A 13925-nucleotide genomic window follows, 5' to 3' on the forward strand; every position below is an offset into this window, starting at 1 on the left:
TAATGATGCAACCAAACTCTGGCATATGCGTCTGATTCATCTCCATGAGTGTGGGATGATGGAACTTCATAAGAGGAATCTATTGAAGGGTGTTTGTAGTTGTAAGATGGAATTGTGCAAGTATTGTATACTTGAGAAATATTGTAGTTTTTGGTTCAAGACTATAAACAATGAATTTTAGACTATGTGCATTAAAATGTGTGGGGTCCTACCAAAGAGGTTTCCATGGATGGTTCCAGGTATTTTGTGAGTTTCACAAATGCTTTTTCTCGCAAGGTTTGGGTGTATTTCTTGAAATATAAAGATGAAGTCTTTACCAAATTCAAGTTGTGGAAGACAGAGGTAGAAAATAAAATAGGAAGAAAAATCAAGTATTTATGATCAGATAATCAAACATATTACGCTGACTTGAAATTCAAGAGGTTATGTGAAGAACATTATATTCAAAGATATTTATCAGTTTGCAAGTCACCACAACAAAACTGTATTTAAAGATATGGGTTTGAATGGTCGGGGGGGGGGGGGGGGGGGGGGGGGGCTTTGTTCCCAAAAAGACCGTTACAAAAAATTCTTTTATAAAATTAGAGTTTTAAAAAATGCTTGGCATAGAGAAAGTTTTCGTATAAAAGATGTGATTGGATTGATGATATAATACATACTTATTACCAACAAAAAATAAAGAAGCAAAAGAATAGTAGAAGAGAATACTAAAATGTACTCGATGTTTTGATTGAACTAAGTTCATTTTACACGAGATTTGTAAACCAAATTTTCTCAAATGAATAAGGATTATATAATCACAGTTTTCACTTTATTCAAAAATAAGAATGTTTAGGAACTTGATCTAACACATGCCTAATTTTTATACACAAAATCTCTATGCACGCGGTAAAATCTATCAGCATGCGATTTCTAAGAGAAACAATTAACCTAAACATACAATACTAAACGAAATATAAAAGTGCGAGAGAGGTAAAGATAGTACGCCATATTTAGAGTGTTTCAGCGTTTCGTCATCGTTTGAGCTTAATCCACTCTCCAATGCTTCCCATTGAAAGTTTGTTGTTGCTCCACTATGACTTTGACAATTTTCACACAGAGTATTTTAATACAATAATGATTCAAATCATGCTGAAAATACACGATCTTTAGTCTAAATCTCTCTTTGACTATAAACAACGTCTAAAATCGGTTCCTACAATTTTTACTTGATCTCGACTTCTTCCTTCCAAACTCAAGAATTCTCCTCCAAACGTCCGTTTTGCATCGACCTTTACTCAGTCCTACCAGTTCCTTGACTTGTCTGAAGGTGATAGAAACTCCAACTCCGTCTGTAGTAGCTTCCACACAGCTTTATCGAAGCAATCTTGAAGAAAATAAACTCGTTCTTTTTCACAGTTGGATTGCCGATCTCAGACAGTCAGAATCGAGTTTTTACCTTGACTTGTTTTTCCTAGGTAAAATTGAAACGTAAAATCGTAGAGTTTATCTCATTAAAATAATATTAAATTCACACACACACACACACACACACATACACACACGCGTGCGCGTGCATGCATGGACACGTATACGCGCGCGTACACGCACACATGCACATATGCTCACACATGCATGTAACATGAGCACACACGCACACACACACACACATACACACACACACACACACACACACACACACACACACACACACTTGCACACACTCGACACACACACACATACATACAAACACACACCCACACACATAAGCACATACACACACACACATGCATGCTTGCACGCACGCACGCGGGCGCGCGCACACACACACACACACACACACACACACAAACGCACGGTAAATGCACACACACACACACAAACGCACACGTAAATGCACACGTGCACACACACGCACGTGCACACACACAATGAGATTTATCATGTCAGAACCAAGCATATTGAATGATGTGAGTATGAGTGTTCATGGATGTGGGTCAACCTATGAACCTGTTGACCCAAACCTAACCAACCCATAAATTATCCGAACTTATTCATTTACGAGTATACCCAATCCAACCCTTAACAACCCGTATAATTTTGGTTCGGGTATCGGGTTTGAGTTTTGCAACCCGTTGACCCAACCCATTGATGTGACTTTAATAATTTCTTATTATTTATTTATTATATTAAATAAAAATATAAAATTAATATCAAACTAATAACCATAATTTTTCCATTTTTTTTATTCTCCACCAATAATACTACTAGACGAATGAGTTTACGTAATTCTAAGATTAAATGTTGTTTCTTATTTTCTTTTGTATCATTTGCAACTTATGTATTTTATGGAAATAATGTGTCTTTTTGAACTTTATAATATTATCAAGTGTTATGTCGTGTTGATGAATTTTATTAGATCTTATATGACATGTTTTATCTAATTTGAGTGTTATAAATGAGTATGATTGTATTGAGTCGCGTTACATTTTTTTAAACCGACAAAAAGAGTCATAAAAATTATATTTTTTCTTTGAAACACAACCTGCGAACCCAACTCAACCCAACCCATAAATGAACGGGTCGATTCAGGTCAGTTTTGACAATGAAATTGCGAGTTTAGCGATGGACCCAATTCATTGAAATTTGAATGAGTTGGATAATGGTATATGTCAAATCTGGTCTAACCCAACCCGTGTACACCCCTAGATGTGACATTTCAAAAGACCAAAAAGTAACTTACATATAGACAAGTATTACTTGAAAAAGTTCATACTTCAGATTATGTAACTGATATGTTGAACAAATCCGTCATTAGTGACAAATTCAAGCATTGTTTAAGCTTGTTACACGTTTCTCAGTGTTAAGTAGGAGGTGTATCTCCATAGTTTTCAAGATGTGATCGCCATGCTATAAGTCCGTATAGGGGTTTGACATTTACTAAGATGAAGATTTTGAGAAAGTCTCGTATTATGTAAAACCTTCAAACGAATCATAGATCCAATAGTTTGTTGTGGGTATCTATGGAATATATATATATATATATATATATATATATATATATATATATATATATATATATATATATATATATATATATATAAGTTTAGAAGTACAGAAGTATTATTGTAAACTGAAAATAATATTATATATATGATTTGTATCAATGTAACCCTACTTCATAAGACACAAATTAAAAGAATTATAATTGTTCTATAGTCACAAAAGTGTACACCATTGATCATACCGTGTTAACAAAGATTAGTCGTATTTATTGTCTTTTATTTCCGTTTTCATATTGGTTGTTATTCTTTGTTGGGGTCTTTTACCCTTTATATTTAATATATTATCTTGCCTTTAAAAAATAGTATACAAACTAATTTGGGAAAGTATCTAAATCATTAGCAACCACTATCTAAAAAAATTGTTTTCACATATTAAGAAATTTAGGGAAGTTTAATGAATTTTCTCGACTTTTTTGTTGTTGTTGTTGTAAGATATAAGTTAAATTTATTAAATTATCATTTTTTATATTTAGAGATTTAACTATCCGTATTAGATGTTTTGAATAAAATGAAATGTATATTAAAAATAATATCATTAAATAGTGTAGGCCTTAAAACCTTTTTAATAGTTGGGAAAGATCAGATAGCTAAACTTAAATGCCTATTAATCAAATCACATAAAGGAGGAAAAACACCAAATACTATTACTAAAACATAAAATTGTAAAAGAAACATTTTAGTGTTAACAATATTATCAACCCTCGGGGTTAGTCATCACAAATTTCTTGTAGTGCTTCGTCAAAACTATCTTGGGTTTCTATATAGTTTCTGTATTAAATTCTCAAATGTGAAATACATATTTTGAAGGTAACAATTGTACCATAAACAGCTGCAAATGACAGATGAAATTAATTTAACTGAATATAACTTTGGATCAAACTTTTTGTTATAAAAAGCTGTAGCTCCAATACTATGAAGCACAAACATTTGAAATACGACGCTGCTGACACGTTAACACAAGTAATAATTTTTAAAAAATGAATAAATTAAGCGTAATCACAAATATAGGTGTTGGATTCGGATACAGACGCTGACACATACACACATTTTTTCCCGAGGTGTCAGTGCTATATAACTATAATCCAACTACAAATTTTCAACTTTTTAACTACCAAATGCTAATCTCTAACCTCTGGCAAAGATCATAGCCATCATCTAGCACCTGCAGCCATAACTCTTCAAGCATTGTGTAAATGTTGCTCCTTTGTGGATGTGAGCTATCTTCAGAGAAGAATATATGGATCTTATCCTTAACTTCTATCCAGCTTTGACCAGGTACCTTTTGTACACCCATTTGTTTCATTAGGTTCCTTAGTTTAGCAACATCTTCCCAATTACCAGCAGAAGCATGTATGTTAGAAAGCATCACCATTGCCGCAGAGTTGGAAGGATCGAGTTTTAGTATATTTTCTGCAGCTCTCTCTGCAATGTCAACTTTATTATTATGAGTTTTACAAGCAGCAAGTAGAGTTTTCCAAGTAGTAATGTCAGGGTCAAATTCTGATTTCTGAATAAAAGTCTCTGCTTCATGGAAGCATCCGGCACGAGCAAGCAAATCAACCATGCAAGAGAAGTGTTCTCTTGTCGGTGGAATTCTGTATTCTGTTTCCATGGATTTATATAAACGCCAGCCTTCCTCCACTAATCCAATGTGACTGCACGCGCTGAGAGCCCCGAGATATGTGACCTCGTTAGGCCGAACGCCAAGATTTGTCATAACTTTAAAGAGATTAAGAGCTTCATGTCCAAGTCCAAACTGAGCATAACCAACAATTAAACTACTCCATGAGACAATATTTGGGCTCTGCGTTGAATCAAAAACGTCGCGAGCATGTTTAAGTGATCCACATTTTGCATACATGTCAATCAATCCATTGCACACAGAAACATCAAGCACTAGCCCACTTTTAATACTATAGCAATGCACTTGATTTCCGACACCTAAAGATGTCAGCTCAGCACAGGTTCCTAATAGAGTAGTTATGGTGATACTGTCAGGCTTATTTTCAGAATAAAGCATTTGTTTAAATAATCTGAAAGTCTCTCCTTCTTGCTTGTGCTGCAAGCATGCTGAAAGAATTGCATTCCAAGAAACTAAGTTGGCATTTCCGCTTACATCTCTGAAAACATTTAATGCATCATATAGATTTGAGCACTTTGTGTACATGGTTAACAAGGAGTTGCATACCGATACTTCCTTATCGAGACCGATTTTGACAATGTAAGAATGAATGTGCATACCCTGGTTAGATGCTGTGGGGCTCCCACAAGCGCAAAGTAAGGAAATAAAAGTAACGTTATCTGGGATCAGTCCTGTTTGCATCATCCGATGGAAAAAATCTATGGCTTCATTAGCATCACCATTGTCAGCAAATGCTGCAATAATTGCATTCCATGACACTATATCAGGGCTTTTAATCTGATAGAATGCCGTCTTTGCCGAAGGTAAAAATCCGAATTTTGCATACATGTCACAAAGGGAGCATCCAGCGAAAACGTTCCTCCCTAAACCGAATTTAGCGCACATTCCATGTACTTGCTTTCCATACTCTAGTTCAAGAAGGTTGCTGCAAGCACTGAAAACACTGCCAAATATGAACTCATTTGCCTGATAAACTCCCTGCCTGAGCATATCTCGGAAAATATATAAAGCTTCTATCCTATAACCTTGTTGAGTATATCCCGTAATCATGGAACCCCAAGAAATTAAATCCTTTGTAGAAATCGTTGTAAATACATTTGACGCATGTGTGATTTGTCCGAAATTTGTGTACATTGAAATAAGAGCATTTAGGGAGATCAAGTGATGACCAAACCATGATTTAATGACATGAGCATGCAGTTGCCTACCTAAACCTATATCCCCGGCAATGTAGCAAGCCTTAATTATGCTTCCAAAGGTTAACTGGTCCGGAAATTGACCCGATTGCATCATTTGAATATACATGATGATGGCATCGTTCTCTTGACTGTTCTGTGAGTATCCGGAGATCAGTGAAGTCCAAGAGACCACATTTCGTAGCTGCATTGTGTCAAAAACTTTTCTAGCATCATTCATAGAACCACATTTTCCATACATGTTAATAATATGATTTTGGAGAATCATGCTTGGTTGGCAGCTGGATTTTGAAATGTGATCATGGATTTTCTTTGCATATTCAAGTGATCTAGAGTTGGCGCAAGCCAAAACTAAACTCGTATACGTGCTTGGTTCAAAATGGATATTCGGATTCTTTAGATGAAAATCAAACACTTCCAGCGCTTCTTTGTAATGCTGTTGCTTACACAACAATATTATGTAACTATTAGTCGGTAGCTCTGTACTTAGATTAGAGACAGTTGCTGGTTGCAGAACAGGTCTTACATGATTATGCATACATCGAATGAAGCTTCGAATTGTCATAGACATGGATGGGGTTTTTGAAAACTAGAAAAAGTAAAACTACTGTTATTTGACGACAACGGAAGAAACCTTAAAGGGCAAGATGGTTTCAGTTTCAGGACAGTGAAGTGGTTACAAATGAGGGTTTCTGATTCTGACTAAGGATATAACAAAAAACAGTAGTAGGATGATCAGAAAGTGAGTGTTTCCAATGTAAATATATGAAATATTAACATGAACCATGTAACTAAATATGCTATATTATGCTAAAGCCACTTCCTATATGTTACTATCTCTCTGTGGCAATTTGTCAAACAGCTACTATGCAACAAAATTGCATTCTAAAATGTGTACAACAATGAGTTAGAAAAACTGTATAAGTGCATAATGATCATCTTTAAAATAGTTTAACAACTCAAAATTGGAGGAAATTTATGGATTCCAAAACCACAAAAAAGTTATGATAACTGAAAATAACGCACCTGAAGTCTCTGGTTAGTGCTCAACCAGAGAGAATACTAATGTCACGTGCTTATTGTTATTGTTATTACAAAACTACCCACTATATTTTCTTTATTTATAAAATTTATGTTTTTAAGATAAAAAACATAAAATTTTAAATAATTCATTTTTTCAAATAAATATCCAAAATAACTCATTTTTTCATCTATTTTTCAAAATAACCAACTTTTAAACAAAAAAAATTTCAAAACAAAGGAGGCGTCAATCCAATTGACGTCTGTGTACATCACATAAGAGGAGAAGACAATCCAATTGACGACATTGTACAAACACGGAGGGAGAATATACTTTCTCTCCTATACGTTTGTACATTATCGCCAATTGGATTGACCTCTCCTCGACCTCTCCTCCTCTTCAGTGTTGTACACGGACGCCAATTATATTGACGTCTCATTTATTTTGAGATTTTTTTTTATTTGAATGTGGATTACTTTAAAAAATAATTAAAAAAGTGAATTATTTAAAATATTTATTTAAAAAAAATTAATTATTAAAAAAGAAGACATCCCTTGTCATTTAGTCATTGAGTTAAGTGAATAATATAAAAAAGAAATTTTAACTTTAATTATTTGTTAAAATAAATTATTTTTAATTAATATTTTATTTTCTCTCTATGACAACCACACATTTAAAAAATATGAAGCAGGTGTAAAATTGGTGGGACAATACTTCAAATCAAATTAATATGCAACGACTTTGTTCAAGCCCACATTATTATCTTACTTCTATTTGCAATAATTCTATACTCCAAATATTCATTATGCTCATAATTATCCTGCCAAAAAAATTCCACAGTCAAACTTTAATTAAATTTTTTTATGCACATTCCTCTAAATTGATCCAAAAAAGTACCAATTCAGCCTAAATTATAAACTAAACAAATCCTAATCACTAATCAGCAATAATCACTAATAATAGTTAAAGAGACAGCTGCTACAAAAAAAAAAATAGATTGGTACCATCTCAACAGCTATTTGGTATAAGATAGCAACTCATCCTCTCACTCTCACATAAAAAATTATTTTTCATATTCTTTATATATATTACTTTTGCTTCAAGTCACAACCAAGTGAAGCAATTCCAAACAAAAACTAGTAATTTAGTTTGAAAGTATCAATCATAACCTCATAAAATTTCAAACGTTTTCTTTAACACCAATACTTTATACTTTATGTTCCATTTTAAATAACCTTCTCTTCACTTCATTCTCCTCCAACCTGAAAATTTTCTGGTCAAATTTTTCATAACATGGGTTCACTAGAAAGGTCAAAGAAAAAAACCCATTTATGGAAAAAAGCCATGCTTCATTTTTCTCTATGTTTTGTTATGGGTTTTTTCACCGGTTTAGCTCCATCAGGTAAATCTCTAATATTTTCTAGCAAAATTGAAGTTGCATTTGCAGTTTCAAACGTAACAGAGTTTGTAACAGCAGCACCTCAACCTTCTCAAACTTCAACGAAAAATAGTAACAAAAGTTGGATAGCTTCAGCACCGAAAATCCATAGCCAAAAAACAAAGTTGCATGCAAAACCACTACCTCAGTTAAAGCCGAAAAGACTTGTTATCATAGTAACTCCAACTAGCACAAAACTACCTTATCAAAATGTTTTTCTGAGAAGATTAGCGAATACTATAAAGCTGGTTGATCAACCGGTGCTTTGGATCGTCGTCGAGGCGAAAACCGATTCGCCGGAGTTGTCGGAGATTTTAAGGAAAACTGGTATCATGTACAGACATGTTGTTTTCAGTGAAGAGTTTGAGGATTTAGAAGGTGAATTGAATCATCAGAGAAATTTAGCACTTAGTCACATTGAACATCATAGATTGAGTGGGATTGTTCATTTTGCTGGACTTTCAAATGTTTATGATCTTCAATTCTTTCAACAGCTTAGAGATATTGAGTATGTTTTCTAACCCTTCTATTTGCTTAACTAATTATTAATTATATTATTATTATTTTGTTGTCTTATAGTGATTTGTTCTAATTTAAATGTAGCTAGTGGGGGGAAGTTTTAAAAATAAGCAAATTTTTTTCAATTAGATGGAGAAAAGTTAGTGAGAAAATCTTTAGGTATACCAAAAGATGATGATGATAACTTTAGTGAATCTTCAACTTAGATAAAAAATCATATACAAAGAAGACTATTTAATTAAATATGTATAAAATTATTTTTTAAAATTAATATTAATAGTATTTTTTGTATTAGTATTAATATTATTACATAAGATTTTGTTATTAGAATTTATTTATAAATTTGTTGATATTTTCAGTAACTTATGTTTATTAATTAACGTTAATTTTTTTACATTTTAAATTTAATGTTAGATTAGAATTAAAATATAATATTATAAAATAATATAACATTTTAAAACTTCATATTAAATATTAAAATATAATTTAATATCACTTACTTATGAGTTTGTTAATAAATTTTAAATATGACTTTAGAAAATATAAAATTTATTGAACTTTAAATTAAATTATAATAAATTACTTGTCAAATTTTAAAAGCTTTTATCTGATAAGACTTAATTCAGTAAAAATTTACATGTTAATAAAATCAAAACTATCATTGAAGTAAATTTTTTTAATGATCTACAAATTATGATATTTTACAATTACTAGTTGATTTTTAAATTTTTTAAAAAACTTATATGCTTAATTTTCTTTAATATTTTTACAAAATAATGTGTTTTAATATTTTAATTGTGATTAATGTGACAATTGAGCAGGGTCTTTGGGACATGGCCAACAGCATTATTACTTGCAAATAGAAAAAGAGTCATACTTGAAGGACCTGTATGTGACTCATCTCAAGTTATTGGATGGCATTTAAGAAATATGAACAATGAAACAATAACTCCTCCCATTCATATTTCAAGTTTTGCATTCAATAGCTCCATTCTTTGGGACCCTGAAAGATGGGGTAGAACTTCATCTGTTAAACACACTTCTCAGGTAATTAATCACTTCATAATCATGTTTAATCTCATTCTAAAATAGGTAATTAATTAAGTTAGTTTATATCACTCCTTCACTTTTTACAATTTTACTTGCGTCTACTTAACATTTACCCAACTACTTTAAAAAGAAAACTCAAACGCAAGAAAAATTATGCATTAAGTAATGTATAATGACAACATGATTAATTAGTTGAACTAATTGAATAGAACAATACTACTAATTATGTAGTGTTTTCTACTCCATGTAGTAGTGTTTTCTACCAAACAATTTTGTTGCTATTTTTTTTTTGTCATAATAATGATGCTACTTTTTTGTGTGGTTATCTTAGAATTCAATCAAGTTTGTGAAGCAAGTAGTTCTAGAAGATGAAACAAAGTTGAAGGGAATTCCACCATATTGCTCCAAAATATTGTTATGGCGTTTCAACTTCTATGCTCGTGCCATGTCCAAGCATTAATTTGTAGGATATTAGAGAGAATAAGGAATTTGAAGCAATTCACAAATTGCTTTTCTACTACAAAATATATGAAATTTATTCATTTTTTTTACCTTTTGTAATTGTATTTCGTATATAGTTTTTTTTTCTCCGTTCATATTTTTTGTTAGTTTATGTAAGAGAGGCAAAACATTTAAAGTATATTTTATATTTTTATTTTTTTTATATATAAAGGCACTAGAGTTTCTAGCATATTACTTAATGCACCATAAGTATTATTTACTCAAACCTTATAAAAAATTAAAATTATCCTTAGAATTTAGAGATGCATTCTGAACGCACACTATTCACATACAATTCTTTCGTTTTTGAATCACACCTTAATTATATAATTAAATTTAATATGGAAATGCATATATGTGTACCTTACCGATATGTATTTCTAAATCCTAATGAATCAAGAACAATTGCATAAATGAAACAGATGCACAATCAATGATAAATTAACATCGATAATTATCATGACATACATAAAAATCGAAACATTACATCGATAATTGTTATGACATGCATAAAAAAATGAACTATACATTTCATCATCAAGTAGGACGTTGCAATATCTTCAAAATATCTTTGGTGGATCTCACAATTTTCACATCCAACTCGACCAAACCTTTTGTTTTGTAAGGGTGAAATGTTCTCCACATAACCCTTAAATCATCATCTTTCTCCAGCTCAAACTTACTGAACTGAATGTTTCCTTCGTTATCAATCGAGGGTGGGTACTTGAATTTGACAACTTTTCGATTGTCTAAGTATTCTAGAAGATTCTCAAGTATGCATTTCAGACCTGTAAGAGAGGTGTACTCAGTGACCTTAAATTCAAGTGAGACATTCACGCCGTTAAAGTAGACAAATGTGACATGCAAATATATATTCATTCTGATGTAATGTGACTTTGTTAAAAATTTGAGATGAGAGATCTATTTTATACAAGTTTTAGGTCAATATGGAACTTAGAATGTACTTCTTAAAACACCCTACTTTGTTGTGTGAAATTTATGAAAATATGGTGCATCAGAAAATATATTTTCGAATAAATTCATGTTCGTATTTTTTTAAAATATTTGGGATGAATCCAGAAATGTATTTCCGGATGTACCAGAGACTGTTCACTTAACCAATTTCAGAAACAAAATCTGTTTTACAATAGAAAATGGAGAAATATTTTGGAAAGTGAAACAAATATTGAAATCTATGAAAACATATATATTTAACATCATTAATATTAATATAGGATTACATACAATATATGTCTAACCAAATAAACACACTATTGAATAAAAACTAAAATGAATCAAAACGTGTGTCACCGTCTAAATCTGTATGTATGGGAATTACACATTTGACTTTTGTTTATTTGTTTCTATTTCAATCTCGTTCAACTTGGTGAATTCTTGCATCCTATCCATAAAAGGATTCAACCAAGTCTCAGTTTTCCATGTTGAATGAGTTGTCCACTCCAGGGTGTTATGGGTATAGGGCATCCTGGTTTCAAAACTAAAATAAAGTGCCACATTTTTGAAAGCCATCCAATACACATAATACGATCAATTGGATTTTGAGGCGGGACAATGTATAATGGATTTTTTCCCCGAAAATTGTATCTTGTCAGATCAATACACACCTTATTATACACATTTGTTATAAGATGACTCATTTTAGTGAAACACATCCATTCTTTTTTCCGGTGTAGCTCTGCTAATGCAAGGAATAAGAGATTCATGATATGCACCAAAATTTTCTTTTTTCTCGTATAACGCGTGTGTGATTCTTTATAGTCGCGTGTATGATTCTTTATGCACCAAAATGTATGACCATCCTCTCTTTTACCGAGCAAAGCAGAAATAGATCGAAAACCGCCATTATCGTCACCTTCAATATTCACGATCCGTTCTGAAGGGATTTAAAGGAGATTTTTCAAAAAAATTGATCCTCTTAGTGGAACAATCACGATGAATGGATCTTGATTAAATCACTAATCACGAATCAAACACAAATAAAAGTTTTGAGTTCCCTCTTGAAGTGTGTTTTAACTTTGATCATGAACGTGAAAAATAACACCGTCTCTAAAATTCTGGTGTAGTCAGAGTTCAGATGTTCTACTCCAAGTCATGACATCTGATCCAACATTATTACTAATACAACAAGACAGTTATACAAATTAAGACCCAGTACTAATATGCACACATTCACAGATGTCACGACATCTGCTACTATATCATCCTAGAATGGAAGAATACCCAGTTCTGTCCATCTGGTACAAAAACACAGCAGAGATCAAACATAGCACTTACTTCTGTTGAGCCTGCACAGTTATCAGCATGATGTCTCAATATTGATTTGAGCATCACCTGTTACAGTATTATAGTTTGCTGGCCTTGTACTTGTATTTCCTAAAATTTAGGTTAAGCAAGTTAACCTAATTTCCACATATTCGGGTGCTAACAAATAGGCTATTTGTTAGGTTCATTAATTGTAGCTCAGTTGTTAGTTTCCTGAATTTTAGCTCAGCTGTTGGATTCCTAAAAAATAACCTGAGAAAAATACTGAAACAAAAAAACTAACCATCCTACAATTTAGCATATGCTGTCAGGAATGAATGTCAAAATATTCAGTTTAACGACCAGAACATAGACCATATGCTAAGTCTGTTATTTTTCTGAACACAGACTGTACAAAATGATGTACTGTACAAGACCAACCAGTCTATACTTCAGTATCAGCTTACAGTAATAAATGTCAAAACATCCAATTTGACATTTATAGAATGAGCCTTATGCCAGGTTTGTTATCCCCTTGATAAACAGGCTGAAATAATTACTGAACCTAAGCAGAACATCCAACCTGCCTATTATGATGTCCATGATGAATATCATAACATCCTGTTTGACATTAAGACAGTATGCTATGTACCAGGTTTGTTATTCTCTTGATACACATACTGAAATACATACAGAGTTATAACAGACAGGATCATAACGTGCAGAAGGTAAACACACAAGTAATTGTTAACCCAGTTCGGTCCAACATAACCTACTTTGGGGGCATACCAAGCCAGGAAGAAGATCCACTATCAACAGTATTAATTCAGAGTTAAACTCCCCCGTTTACAACTCTTCACTTAATCCCTACCCAATGCAATCTATACCTAGGAACTCCTAGATAGAAACCACCAGTTTCCATTCCTATCACACCAATTACAATGTAATGCGAACCATCTTGAACTTGCTTGACAGCTTAGTGCAAGACCATAACAACTCTTACCTACAGGCTTTGAGTTACAACTAATCTCATCTTTGAGCACTGAGACACACATGGTAACCTTCCCACAGGTTGGGAGGTTTACCTCACACACACCCCTAATTTTACATTATTTGAGGCACCCTTAACCTAGGTTACAATCTGCTATTTATAACCTAAACACCCAACTGGATTTGGGCCTTAGAAATCGCAGCAAACTTCTCCTTTGCTGTTACAAAGTCAGCAGAAAACTTCTGCTACAACCAAGGTCTT

General features: G+C 32.5%; 2 protein-coding genes across 2 annotated transcripts; one reads left to right on the forward strand and one right to left on the reverse strand.

Moving 5' to 3' along the window:
* Positions 1 to 3986: 3986 nt before the first annotated feature.
* LOC127125838 (pentatricopeptide repeat-containing protein At3g53360, mitochondrial) lies at positions 3987 to 6902 on the reverse strand. Its single transcript, XM_051054676.1, has one exon. The coding sequence runs from the start codon at positions 6451 to 6453 to the stop codon at positions 4153 to 4155; it is 2301 nt and encodes a 766-aa protein (XP_050910633.1). The 5' UTR covers positions 6454 to 6902; the 3' UTR covers positions 3987 to 4152.
* A 1118-nt stretch (positions 6903 to 8020) lies between these two features.
* On the forward strand, positions 8021 to 10572 carry LOC127125839 (beta-1,4-xylosyltransferase IRX9). The gene is made up of 3 exons (XM_051054677.1): positions 8021 to 8849; positions 9682 to 9907; positions 10242 to 10572. The coding sequence occupies exons 1-3, from the start codon at positions 8197 to 8199 to the stop codon at positions 10368 to 10370; spliced, it is 1008 nt and encodes a 335-aa protein (XP_050910634.1). The 5' UTR covers positions 8021 to 8196; the 3' UTR covers positions 10371 to 10572.
* The last annotated feature ends 3353 nt before the right edge of the window (positions 10573 to 13925 follow it).

Source organism: Lathyrus oleraceus, chromosome 3, assembly GCF_024323335.1.
Source record: "Lathyrus oleraceus cultivar Zhongwan6 chromosome 3, CAAS_Psat_ZW6_1.0, whole genome shotgun sequence".
Classification (NCBI taxonomy): domain Eukaryota; kingdom Viridiplantae; phylum Streptophyta; class Magnoliopsida; order Fabales; family Fabaceae; genus Lathyrus; species Lathyrus oleraceus.